Raw genomic sequence first — 14,023 nt, 5'->3', positions numbered from 1 at the left:
AACATTATGGTGCTTGCGACAGTTGGTGCACGCCTCCAGTGGGCCTCTCGCTTTGCACCTCTGAACAGAACAAATCGCGCCCCAGGTGGCATGGAGCAGCGCATCCAAAATGCATGCCTGTGCACTGTGGCTATCATCCCTGCCATGAAACACACACCACTGTCGTCCCTGTGCAGGGACGACAGTGGTCCGAAATGGTGGCACCACAAGTGATTTATTGGAAGATTTTGCGGCCACTACCAGAGAAAATAATTGTCTTGAAATTCTTGCGATAAAGCACAAAGGGATTATTGAACTATAGCAGCATGACGTGCATAGTAAAAAATTGCGCATAGAGTGTTCAAGCCGTGTGTTTTTCCAAAGGTTAACATTAATGAGAATGTCTTTGCTATCCTTTGATGCAGTGTACCAAACAGGAAAAGAAGAACGGAAGCATATAGCTGCACACTAACCCTAACTGTCCAGTAAAGTGAAGTGGGTACAACAGTGTGGATAAGTATAATCCATACAAGCTATATGGAAAAGCAGCATGGTTTAAATTTTCTGCAGATATTCTGGTATGCATGAAACTGGACACAGAGATTTGCTTGGTGCATTATATAGAAATATGGTGGCTTCCTCCCATTTCTGGGAGCCAACTGTACAGATATTAATGTGCACTCCTCTGTACATAGTACTCCAGTTTACCAGAATGATTTACTGCACTTACACGTGCTTTCCCAAAGAGTAATATGCACCTTACACTTGTTTCAAGTTCGCTTACATGTTGCAATTGCATTTTGCCTAGAACCATCCGACCAGACATAACACACGCAAACCTTATAGAAACGCTGCACCAGAAAGACCTAATTGAGAATCAAGAATCACGTATGAAGAACAAAAAATTGGAGGACGCTTAAGCTTCGCCTTCAAGAGTGGGACGCGACAGCGTTCCCGTCGACCCGCCAAGGGGTATAAGACAATGCGCTACGGCACAGCAATCACTTACGATGCGCCCCGCATCGGACTTAGCGCCCACCTATCACGCGGTGAACGTCGAGCAACGCAGCGTTCGGCGCGACAACGAAACGTGCGCCTGAGCGAACGAAACGAACCAAAGAACTCGGTGTCTCGGAGAGAAAACGATCTACGCCAGCCGTCGTAATCGGCACGGGCAGAGAGATAGATAGTAATCTAAACCGGAAGCACGGCGAAGCGTCGTCAGGGGAGAGGGAGTCCCGCGACGCGCCTGGCAGCGGTCCCAATGCGCGCGCGGCGCGCCTCCTGTCGGGGCAGCGCCGTACATTGAGAGGAGGGGGTCTTCTGTGTTTGCCGCAAGATGGCTCTGCGTGTGCGGAAAGCGCAAAAGAAATGCAGCGGAAACGCACTTCGCAACTCGTGTAATTGTGACTTCTGTACGTTACATGTTCATAATTACCGATATACACCGCAGTATAACTTTCCACGGCTGGTTTCGAAGGCAACACCGCATTCACTAGAGGCGCGTTTGCACCGCTTGGAAGCATCGAACTCGTGGCTGAGTGGTAGCGTCTCTGTCTCACACTCCGGAGACCCGGGTTCGATTCCCACCGGGCCAATCTTGGAAGTTGCTTTTTATTTATGAAGAGCCTGCCGTGATTTATCGCTCACGGTCAACGCCGCCGACGCCGACACCCGACGCCGACGACACCGGCTTTTCTGCGACACGAGCTCCTTAACGCTATCGCGTTAAAAACTAATAGAATTACACTGGTAATCAACAGGCTATACTGGAAAAACTTTTAAAGCTAAACATATCCACAATAACGCGATTCTGCCCTGCCAGTGAGGGCAAAACTGAAGCATCATTAGAAACCCTGGAAACACTTTTACTAGCTTGCTAAACAACCTGATGACCGAGACATACTTCCACATTCTCTCTAAAGGAGCCACACGTCCGTTCTGTCCGAGAAGCACAGCCATAAGTCACATTAAAATTATGACTGCCATGCTATCTTGGTTCATAAGTACCGAGCATTTGTTATAACCAAGATAAATTGTAAGTGCGCTTGACTTGACCTTTATCAGTACAAAAATACATCACACAGTTTCCTGTGACTGCTCATGTTACAATGTCATGGTGTAAAGAATAAAAATGTCTACATGAGTGCAGAGTTTGCTGAACAGCTCAGACTAAGGCTTGTGTAACAACCTCAGATCACACAGGAGGAAATTGAGAGCTCCCGGTGAAGCAGTGCATGACACAAGCATGTGTGCTCCGAGCTTTTCAGGCACGCTGGGACCAAAGTGCTGCACCGATGGTGGGCTGGTGGCGTGCTGCTGCCCTTGTTGCTGGAAAGCCTGGTGCCGACAGCGTGCCTGCGCAGGCAGGGCAACATCAGTGCACCGTGTCAGTCTGGCTCACAAGACTGACGTTCGGGCGAGCTGGTGCGGATACAATGACACAAACTGTGTGACAAGACAGGAAAGGGTGAGCGCAGCCATTTACATTGTATCAATGATTTCAGTATCAAGTAAGTGCTTGTCTGTTTTCTTTCTCACCTTGTGTTCAGTCTTGTCGCACAGTATGACTGTAGCTGCTCAGCTATTATAAGATGATGGCATGGAAGGAAAAATGTTTACTTTGAGGGAATGTGACACGGCAATTCTGAAGAATAAGAAATATAAAGCATAGGCTCGTGAGAAATAGGCCCTCACCATGTGACAGCTGTGTAGTGTAGAGGGTATGAAGAGCAGGTGGCCGGTACTGACAAGCTACCACGAACCAAGCCTTGAAATGGTCTGCAATGGCCATACAAAGCTTATTCCTCAAGAAATGCGCAAACGGCCTCAAATGGAAAAGAGGATCGGCATAACAAAAGGCTGTCTCTATTCATCCTAGCTTTTTTTTCTCATTCATCTGTGAATGATGCACGCTACACGAAGCCATGTCTTTCTGACTTTGAGTAACCATCTGGATATTTTTTTTTCATTGGGAATTAATTTTCTGATAGTGGTTAGCCTCATTTCTCAATTCAATTTCGCCATCTGTCCTGGGTCGGTTGGTGCATGCCTTTGCGAAGGAACAGCACTTAAAAACAGAAACGACAAACACTGCACCTCCCTTGTCCAGTTCTTAAGCGCTGTTCCTTTGCACCAGTTCTCCCATTTACAATGTACAGTTACTGAAAATAAAAACAATTCTTTATGACGACAAGACTTTTTACCCAGAATTTGTGCAACATTAAATATTCATTTAAATGTAGTGGCACACATACTACAAAATGTTGAGACATATTAAAGGGCCACTAAAGAGAAAGATTATTTCAGTTGTATTGGTAAATTACTCTTCCACAATAACAAAAAAGCCACTCTTACTACAAGACATTTCGTGAGCCAGAAAAGATGCAAAAACAAAAAACCGGCAGCGAGACCGCCTTGAAGTTCACGTACCAGCTTGCCATGACACCATGGATACTAGCAACATCTGCTCAGACCTAGTTAATGTGTTATCGGCAGAGATGGACTACATTATGTTCTAAATGGGCCAATGACTGCACCTGGAAAGTTTCACTGACTTTACAAAGCCACAATAACCCAAATACAAGCAAATACTTTGAAATCCGTGACATACTGACATAACAGCACTGCAGTTCCAGCGCCAAATTCAGAAACAGATTTTTGCTTTCACTTTTAATAGCCAACCTAATGCCATAAATAAAGCAGTTATACAGTTTTGCAAGTACGCATTGTCAGTCTCAACTTGGTTTACTGTTTTTCTCAAATGCCTTTTTAAAGTGCTCAAGACCTTGTGATCAAATTAATTCATTGTGGAAACTAAACAGCTAACAGCTGCAAAGATATGTTGCGATGCTAGTACATAACAAAGAGGGCAATAAAAGAAAGCATAACATGATTTACTAATGAAGTGATACCAAATTGTACAAAAATACTATGCACGGCCCATAACTCCTGGTGGTAACGAGCAATAAAAAACCACGCGAAACGACAGGACGAGTGAAGGGACACAGACAACAGCACTGACTAACAACCAAAGTGTCTTTCAGTCAGCATATATATGCTCCGCCGCTATCTCAAACCACAGAACCAACAGAATTGGGCATGCGCAAGGGGGATTGCAATTAATGCGATAGGAAGGCAATCTCCTTCCGAAGTAGAGAAATAGAGGGAAGGCTTACACATGCTTCACCGCTAACATTAATGTGGAACTAAAAACAACAAGTTGTAAAAAGCAGCATAGACAGAGGTTTGTTGGTGACTGTTGTGACTGTGTGGTGTATAAGATTCCCCTTTCATGCAAGCGTTTTTATATCGGCCAAACGGGACGGTGCATCAATGACCGCATGCACGAGCACTCAAACAAAATTAAAAAACAAGCAAAAGATAGTCGGTTATCACTGCATTGCAATGAATGCAGCTGCAAGCCGTCTTTCAAAGATGTGACCTACCTGTCAAAATAACGCGATGACCGCACACACCTTATTTCCGAAGCTTTCCACATTCATGTTAGTGGCAAAGCATGTGTAAGCCTTCCCTCTATTTCTCTCCTTCTGAAGGAGATTGCCTTCCTATCGCATTAATTGCAATCCCCCCTGCGCATGCCCAATTCTGTTGATTCTGTGGTTTGAGATAGCGGCGGAGCATATATATGCTGGCTGAAAGAATAAAGACACTTTGGTTGTTAGTCAGCACCGTTGTCTGTGTCCCTTCACTCATCCTGTCATTTAGCGTTGTTTTTATTGCTCGTAATCATGAACCAACCAGCCCAAATGCGTACTCTCCTGGTGGTAGTTGAACTACCTGCAGCACCATACTTATCTTCTTAGTGTCACACCCAATGGCACTCATCAGCAAGCTTTCCACACAACTTGGTGTACCCAGACTCTGGATCAATGGGATGCAGGAGGCAGCATAAAAATGCTGTATCATCCACATAACTTGGACTTTGCAGTGCACATTATCTTTGACATAGCACCAGCACGCTTTAGTCCCAATATCAACTACACTCGCAAGAAACAGGTGATTGTTTATGCGGGCTTTATGGCACAAAAACAACTGAGTCAGTTAGGTCGAGCAATTAGGTGCAACATGTGTTGCAAACAACTGAGGTTGTTTGCAACACATACAAGGTGGCAGGCAATAAGAAAGGTAATACAGTTATAATATTGGCTACACTTGCCTGCACTACAATGTACCGCAAGAACAAAAAGAAAACCCATTTGCACTTCCATGTAAGGAAGCTCTGCAATTGAAGAAAACTTCATCCTTGTGCAAAAATTGACCAGAACTGAATGTAGCCCAAGTGCTGTTCTAAGGTCCCTCAGTTGCACTGTGATCTATTGGCTTTGTGGTTACCTAAAAGGGTATAACTGCCTGGAAGAGTGGTACGTTCATGGTTTGTTTTTATACCGCAACAAGTTTTCCGTAACCACAGCTTTTTTTTTTTTTCCTTCAGAGGGGTTTTCTTTGTAGCATAAGAACTGAAAGCAGGGAGAATTGGTACCCATCAATAATCATACTCTGGTTTGTGCATGAAACTTTTGCTTCATCCATGGGATTTCAACCCATGGATGCTTCATGGTTGCTTCAACCATGGATGCCATGGTTACTTCATCCATCTGTGTTGTTCTCAGATAAGTGCCAACAGTCTACACCACATTATCAATAGCCTATGCTGCCATCACATTCTGGAACCATCATCTTTGGGAATATGTTTGCTTTACGCAATGTCTGGTATGACACCTCATACACACGCCACTTGGCGACACCTCTGCTTTCTGCTGTCACATTTTCTCAAGCCAGTGTAGTGTATTCAAGCCAACATGTCCAGCTGTGAGTTGATTCTTCTCTAATCTGGCAGTACCATATTTACTCAATTTCAATGCGCCCTTGATTGTAACACGCACCCGTTTTCTGCAACTCACAAAAAAAAAAACACTCTTGATTGCAATGCATTTGCCATGACCTAAAAAAAAAGAAAAGTCCTTTAGAGTACAGCGCACCTTTCTTTCATACAAAAATACAACTTTCTCTGATTTGGGAAAAACAAAAATTTACTCCCAATGCACTAAAGTTGCGATAAATAAAGAAAGTCACAGTTTAGCTTTAAAGGTGAAGCATAGATTACGATAGCAAATTAGTAGACAGTTATACGAAAATTTGTATTGATATAGGTAGTGAGGCACTGGAGGTGGTAAGGGAATACATCTACTTAGGGCAGGTAGTGACCGCTGATCCATATCATGAGACTGAAATAATCAGAAGAATAAGAACGGGTTAGGGTGCGTTTGAGAGGCATTCTCAGATCATGAACAGAAGGTTGCCATTATCCCTCAAGAGAAAAGTGTATAACAGCTGTGTCTTACCAGTACTCACGTAGGGGCAGAAACCTGGAGACTTACGAAAAGAGTTCTACTGAAATTGAGGACAATGCAACGAGCTATGGAAAGAAGAATGATGGGTGTAACGTTAAGGGATAAGAAAAGAGCAGATTGGGTTAGGGAACAAATGTGAGTTACCCCCGTATGCAGAGATGCAACTTAAGTCGAAGCACATGCTTGACTTGATACGAGTGACGCCTATCGGGAACGCGCCGAAGGAAACGCAGTGAGCGTCTTTGGGCACGTTAACGCCAGGCATCATCTAAATCAAGTCAAGCATGTGCTTCGACTTAAGTTGCATCTCTGCATACGGGGGTTAATGACATCTTAGTTGAAATCAAGAAAAAGAAATGGGCATGGGCAAGACAAATAATGAAGAGGGAAGATAACTGATAGTCATTAAGGCTTACAGACTGGATTCCAAGGTAAGGGAAACGTAGCAGGGGGCGGCAGAAAATTAGGTGGGCGGATGAGATTAAGAAGTTCACAGGGACAGCATGGCAACAATTAGCACATGACCGGAGTAGTTGGAGAAGTATGGGAGAGGCCTTCTCCCTGCAGTGGGCATAACCAGACTGATGATGATGATGATGGCGATGATACGAAAAGTAAGGATGGTAGTTTTATCATCTGTATAAACTTTTAAACATTTGCTTACTAGCTAAATAAACAAGCATGCTGTCACGCGCGCACTAGCAAACATGATCATGTCTCTCAATGACTGTGGAAACTCTTTATCAAAACGCTGGAGTGAGGAAGTGCGGAAACAGGAGCGAGGGAATTGACCTTTGTGCGGCCTCTCACTTCAAAGCGAACTAAGCGACGAGAACACAGCGCGGTGTGCCTAGATGCGTAGACTCTGTCACAGATCACTTTCAAAACAGGGGCTGCGCAGCCGTGCCGTACGTAGTAGCCACCGGTGTAGAACGCCTCTCCTGTTTGCGCCAGTCCCGCACGCAAGTTTTGGGAACTCCGAAAGCCCGTGGTGTGACCTGATTTCCGTCCGTCTTCACACACGTGATCGCTTTGATTTTAAGTGCGGCATCGTGATGAACTCAGCACGTCCTTGCAGTTGGCACTTCCATGCTGATAGAGTAAATGCAGGAAATGGGAAGACGGACGGTGCACTAACTTAAGCCAAAGGAAGTGTTGCCTAAGCACACGTACTGCAGCCCATGAAGGAAGCTACGGCAGTTAGGCTCAACGCGCGTACTAGGTGGCCATTTTGAAACGCCGATGGCGATATGGTAATGCAATTTTTTCACTTGTTTTATCGGGGAAAAAGTGGATGTTACATTCATGTAAATACAGTAGGTGTGTCGAAATGGCCCAAGTTAGGACACCGCTCTTGTTGAAAGGGTCCACAGCTAAGCAGGTTTGTTCCCAAAAATGTTGCCACTGAAGACCCTTGCACTCAACCAACAAGTGGTGTGAAGCTAATGCCTTTACAGGAAGTGTGCCTAAGCTCAAAGTTCTTTCATCAAATCCACTTGGCTGACTGGTACAATATCAAAGCAGGGGCTTGAAAAACAACAAAAAATAGCAAGTAGGGCTCAAGAATGCATCGTCCACATTCAGCTGATGGTTGGCGATGAAAGTGGATGCTCTGGTGCAGGCACACCGACAGCGGCCACGAATGCCACGGGGACAGCTGCACTCCTTGGGGGGCACACCAGAGATTCCGTCACGTGAGGAAGCCGCCATAGCAGTAGCACACTTAAAGGCCAGCACCATGACCTGTTCATCCCGCAGGTGTGCTATGCATGTTGTTGTTGGTGCAAATTACGGAGCATGGAGCAGGGGAACAGGAAAGACAGAAGTGCCAACTGTCTGCGTCTTTCCTGCTTCATGCTCCAAACTTTGTGCCAAGAATAGCAAACCCATTTCACCAAGAACAAGTCCGTCTGGGATATCCTGCAGGTCGTCAGTGAGCAGCTCATGCTGAATGAATATAACGGGACAGAACTGACATCAGCAAAGGGCCTGCACCCGCAGCCACATGAGTGCATGTGCCTTCAGACTGCACTTTTGTGCAAGCCTCTTGAAATACAATTCAGTGGGCTGCTCACTCATGTGTGTGCGTGTGGTAGGGACATTTAATCATGTGCTTGTCCAGCAGTTGCTCCTGCAAAAACGACACACATTCATCACTGCTGAAGCTTCTCGTATCAAGGACGTGGACAGGTGGCTGCCCCGAAACTGACCTGCAAGCTGATAAGGATGCTGGAAAAGCATGAAAGGGCAGTTGCTACTTAGAAAGCCATCATCCTCATAACTACCATAACTATCATCAGCCTATGTGCATTGAGACGTTTCCCAGTGATCTCCACTTACATATGTGTGGTGTCAGCTGACCCCATTCTACATCAGCAAACTTTCATAATCTAATCACACCAGCTAATGATCTGCCACCCACTCCTGAATTTCCGTTCCCTCAACATCAGTCCTGTTACATTAGTAACACACAGGTTATCTGCTCAACAGATCACATGACCTGCTTGGCTTAAGCTCTTCCTCCTAATCTAGACTAGAACATCTGCTGCACACAATCAGTCTCTACTCCTTACTGCCGTCTTCAAAAAACAATTGAGATCAATGACAATTCTATACTTGCTGTAAAAATAAGAACACTGATGAACACTCAAAGCTCTCTCACAGATCTTTCAAAATCAGGTGATATCAGAAAATTTTTAGAACAATTGCAATGAGGTGCATAAACAAAATGAAACCCCTACAGTTACTACCATCATTTTTAAAAACAGCTTTTTTTAACGTCAAAAGTCTCTGCAAAATTTATTTTTTCCTGCCTCAGGTCACATGATATAGCTAATTTTCTAGGGTGCAATGTAAGGAGGTTTGACTGACACAAATTTATGCACAAAAGCCCTGGACAAATCCAGTTCTATCTTTCATGTCATTGCACTACATGCCTAGTGTCATTGTTCTGTGGTACATTTTTCTTTAATGTTTCAATATAATCAAATTCTTTTGAAGTCTGTACATGTTTTGTACATCATAACATGCAATGACAATGCTGGTGACGTCAGTACAATCATGGCATAAATGATGCACTGTTCACCTGATATCAAGCAGAAAAATATACGGCAAAACAATACATAAAACCACTATGACTTAGACATACAGTCTGAAATGATAGAATTGTGGTGCAAATATTAAACAAATTGAAAACCAAGGACGCAGTGTGCAAGTGGTAATAAAAAAATGTGTGACAACAAAATTAACAAAGAGAAAATTTAAAGCAATTGGAGCATTACAAGCAGGTGAATATGTACAGTGCAACCATACATGCATCCATTAGAACGCAGCAGTGCCTTTAGCTGAAGCAGACGACATTGTGATACTAAAATAATATATATGTAAAGCATATGAAAAGAAACAGTGACACATATATGTCATGGAGAAACGAAAATCATTACTGTTGTCTTACACTCTGATGTGTGGCAAGATAGAGGAACTGACCTTTGTATTAATGGTACATAAATCTGAACATTCATTCATGGAAACTTAAGATTGATCTACATCAATCTAAAGTGTTTATTAGATGGAACTATGATCAGTTGTCTTGTTTTTGCTTCATATTTTTAACTTTTGCTACTTTGAGTAGAATTTTTCGGGTTTGACTGACGAGTTAAACTTTAAATTTTTGTGTTTTTCTCAGTTGTCACTTTCCTTCTCCCCTTGCAGTGATGCCCGTTGTTGATTGCCGTCCGTGTGCCTCGTGGTTGGAGAGTTTTTCTGTCATCTATAAATACAGTCAATGGCAACACTGCTTAAAAGCACTCCACAACATACATAAAAACTTGTGGGGATTTCACAAAGTTAAAGAAACAAGAAGATGGTCTTCTGAGCAAAACTGTAGGTTCGCTGCTCTTTAAGAAGAATACCATTTGGGTCATGTGTTCATGAAAGCACTGTTTCAGGGCTAAGCCAGTTTATTTGCCATATTTGTAAAGTGTTGCAGAACCCATTTAGGTCTACCCACACTGCCACAGATTCTGGAACTAATTTCCTACCCAGTGGCTGTGGTGTGGCGCTGCTAAGCTCGCAAGTTCGATCCCGACCCCGGTGACCATATATTGAGGGGGCTGAACACGAAAACGCCTGCGTTCATAAATTTAGGTGCACTTTAAGCAGCCCTAGGTTTTCCAAGTTTATCCCGAGTACCCTACTACTGTATGTGTCATAATCAGATTGCGATCTTGGTAAGATTGTTAAGCATGTGCACGTGTTCTGTTTTTTTATGCTTTTCTCTCTGTACTCTTTCTAACCTCTATCTACCTTTCTCGGTGTAGGGTAGCAAACCGGAGACTGATATATGGTTAACCTACCTGCCTTTCCTCTTGATCTCTCTCTCTCCCTGGTAAGATTCAAAAATTCAAGATTTCCTAAGTAAGCTCGTTTCCCTAACTTTGGTGGTTCCTCTCACCTGTTGGCAGCTACTGGTGATTACTGTGCACAAATACTGGTTGGTCCTTGAAATGAATATTTGAATGCAGCCGGCCTATGGCATACCTTTGTGATATGGAAGTCTCTTTATGACTTTCACAAATGCCAACATCGAACTGTCATAACTACTAGTTGCAGCACAGAAAATTTTTAATTGTTGATGAAAAATACTAAATCTTGCTTGTCAAGCAGAAGTGTCACCATCATTTTCAAGAGAAACTGCACCAACTCTTCTGTGTAGAGATTGCCATGAACAGCCATACAATGGTCTGCCACAGACAAAGATTGGCTCAGCATTTCACTGTTATAGCAAAATTTGACTTTAGCCTTCATTCTTCATACTATTTAGATGCACCAGAACACTATGCCAACTGCTGAGAGAAATATACAAAATGTGCAAATGCTAGCAAACATTTTTTAAAGGGATTATTCTAATTACTGTGTCACTGCAACAAAAACATACACTTTAAGCTTTAGCCATAACAAGGAAGCAGAGATGAAGTCCAATGTTGCCAAGGTGAAAATGTAAACACACTGCAATTGGTCACAGTGAGGCTACTGCTAGTATTATTTTTAAGTAAGTTTTATCCTAACTGGCCAGCAAATATAAAATTGAGAAATTATTGGCATTACTACAGGACCTGTAGATTAGCAATGAATATCAGGCAGTCCACAATAAATCCAAAATTTGGCAGCAAATACACTAGCAGTAAAGTGCTGCTCTGCAAATTTTACGCAGAGATGACGACCAAGCATAGCTTTGGCAAACAAGTTCATAGTTGCTTTGTCCAACAATACAGCCACAAAAATAAAATGCTGCACGAAAGTGGAATGAACAGGAAATGTCAAACCAGAAAAAGCAATACATTGCAAGCAGGGTTCTATGTCACAGAGAGTGGTGGGGACAATGCTTCGGTTTAAGCCCCACCGCTTTGAGGAGGGGACTTGGCAATTAGATTGGTCAATTTGGCCCATTTGACCCATTTGGCCCAATTTGGCCCATGGTCAATTGGCCCAACAAGCCACTCTCATGAACTCAATTTGGTCAAGGTGTCCTATTCTTTTGTTTGCACAACACCCAGGTGTCCCATTATCCCTTGGATAAATATTGCAAAGAAATGTGAAGTAGAAACTCAGAGAAGCAATCTTTTTTAGTGTGCTGTTGACGGAAATCTGGTAGAAACTTGGGCTCTTGGAGGTGCCATTGCACTGCGGTTTGTGCAGCTTTCCTTTTACATTATGCCATTATCTTGGCACTGTTGCAAAAAGGAGATTGGAGCTTCGTGCGGTTGCAGTGTCACATTCCGCCATCCCAAACTAAAAGAAAGTGAAGCAAGCGAAATGAAGAACAACTGATGCCACAATTCATTACCGCTGCCACGTGTGCATGGGAAACACTCCTATTGGCTGACACAGATTTGAATTGTTGGGGCAGGGTTTCACGTGCTGCACATTTCTCTATCCCAGCAATGTTTAGCACTCACAGTAGGCTGTGTCACCGGCTTGCATTTGTTTCGTTAATGCGTAGAAAAACTCAAAATGGCTGAGTGGTCACGAATAAAGAAAAGGGCAAAAATAAAACCTTACGTGCACTCCTCTTTCTTTCCCACTTTTGTCAAATATCCAACCCTGAAAAATTTCTGGAGAACCCTGGTTGCGAGAAATGTAAATGGTAAGAGAGATGTTTGCAAACTGACAGAACACTGCGAAATTTCCTCCTCAATACTTGTTTCTGGGATCATCAAAGGTCAACTGCAACAAAATTTTGGACCTCATAAAAAGCAAAGCGTCAGGTAGGAGAGATATAGAGCAGCTTCTGCAAAAACATTTTATGTTCAGAATGCCAGTTGACAAAAGCTCCCCAAAAGAAATTTTCATACGGAAATTGGCAAAAACTGGAATTACTGCTAGCCAAAAATGACACGTAATCCAGAACATTGAGAACCAGCATGGCTGCTTGGCATGACCAACGAGATTAAAGGTAGCACCCATGATGCACAAGAGACGTGTCGTATCTGCTAGGAACTGACTAAATGCAGTGAGGGGGCCCTTCACTGTAGCCTTACCACTATATTGATGGGTAAGAGGAGCCGACGCAGAAGCTGTGCGAGAGATAATTGTTCTGTCTAGTTTCATGGCACCGTGGTAAAGCATCAGGCTCGTGATTGTAGAGCTCTGGGTTTCAATCTCGTTGTGGGAATCTTTTCAAAGGTTTCTGCATTCTCGTCCTCCCCACGGAGGGGGCACCCCTTGGGTGCACTGCCCCAGTGAGACGGCCCCATCCACTGACTGGCAAAAGCACATAGCATGCAGTGGCCTCCTCAATTTAGCAGGAGCGGGCCTGTGAAGATGGCGTCACAGGACCCCTCTATCTGCAGACCCCCAGGTGCATGCATTGTCCGCTTGGGTGCTAGCTACTTGAGGGCTGCTCACAAGACTACACAGCAGCTTTGCCAAGATTGCTTCAACAGTGTGCACTACTCATTTAATCCACTTTAGCAAAAGTGAAATTTTGCTGCAGTTGCCCTTTTACGTTTTAAAATAATTCACAGGCTGAGGAAGGTGCTATGGGCTCATACTATTCTGACCACCTGGCTGGTACATGGGTGTTCTTGCACCTCTCAAAATACGGCCACAATGGCCAGGAATAAAACCTCTCAACTTAGCCCTGTGATAAGCCTGTGGTCTCTAATTTAAAGCCAGGCACCACAACATTTTTACGGCAGTAACTACGTCAGCCAGTTTTTATGTTGTATACTGACGTGCGCATGCAGGCTCTTGGTTTTATTTTAAGCTCACAGTCTCCCAATAAAAAATTCATCTGAAAGTACAGTGATCACTTGTGTGATTACTTCACTTGTGCTCAGTCATATTGCACAATTAAATATGGGCAATTTTCTTGAAGTTCTGTTTAAGTTTGCTGCTGAATAGAACTGTTTCTTTTGTATCCTGCTAGTATATATATGTATGGGCTAAATATGCTTGGTTGGGGTTCTCAGTTGTACAGGTCTTGAAGGGGCACTGTAGAGAAATGAGTGTAGACTGATAAAGCACTCCTTCAAAACTCAATTCTTCTTAATTTCTCAGTAAAATATTGATTACAATAAGATGTAAATCAAACTTGTTTTTAAATTTCATGACGATACCTCAGCACCGGTATGTCTGTGCAACATTATAAACTTCAAAGTATCTTTTTG

The 14,023-nt window shown here is 43.4% G+C and overlaps 1 protein-coding gene across 12 annotated transcripts in view; it reads right to left on the bottom strand.

Moving 5' to 3' along the window:
• LOC139061392 (uncharacterized) overlaps positions 1–14,023 on the bottom strand; it is a 59,961-nt gene that overhangs the window by 36,247 nt on the left and 9,691 nt on the right. For 5 of the 12 annotated variants that reach the window (XM_070541384.1, XM_070541383.1, XM_070541385.1 and 2 more), the window contains 2 exons: positions 2,677–2,760; positions 2,171–2,337 (listed from right to left, as the gene is read on the bottom strand). The exons of 1 other annotated variant lie outside the window; for it this stretch is intronic. In XM_070541384.1, coding sequence (XP_070397485.1) covers positions 2,171–2,337; positions 2,677–2,679 — 170 coding nt within the window. In that variant the 5' untranslated portion in view covers positions 2,680–2,760. Of the gene's footprint in view, positions 1–2,170; positions 2,338–2,520; positions 2,601–2,676; positions 2,761–14,023 lie in introns of all 12 variants that reach the window. 6 more of the 12 variants (XM_070541390.1, XM_070541391.1, XM_070541387.1 and 3 more) reach the window with 3 other exon arrangements.

Source organism: Dermacentor albipictus, chromosome 6, assembly GCF_038994185.2.
Source record: "Dermacentor albipictus isolate Rhodes 1998 colony chromosome 6, USDA_Dalb.pri_finalv2, whole genome shotgun sequence".
Classification (NCBI taxonomy): domain Eukaryota; kingdom Metazoa; phylum Arthropoda; class Arachnida; order Ixodida; family Ixodidae; genus Dermacentor; species Dermacentor albipictus.
The sequence above is the reverse complement of the archived record's forward strand: the minus strand, read 5'-3'. Positions and strand labels throughout refer to the sequence as shown.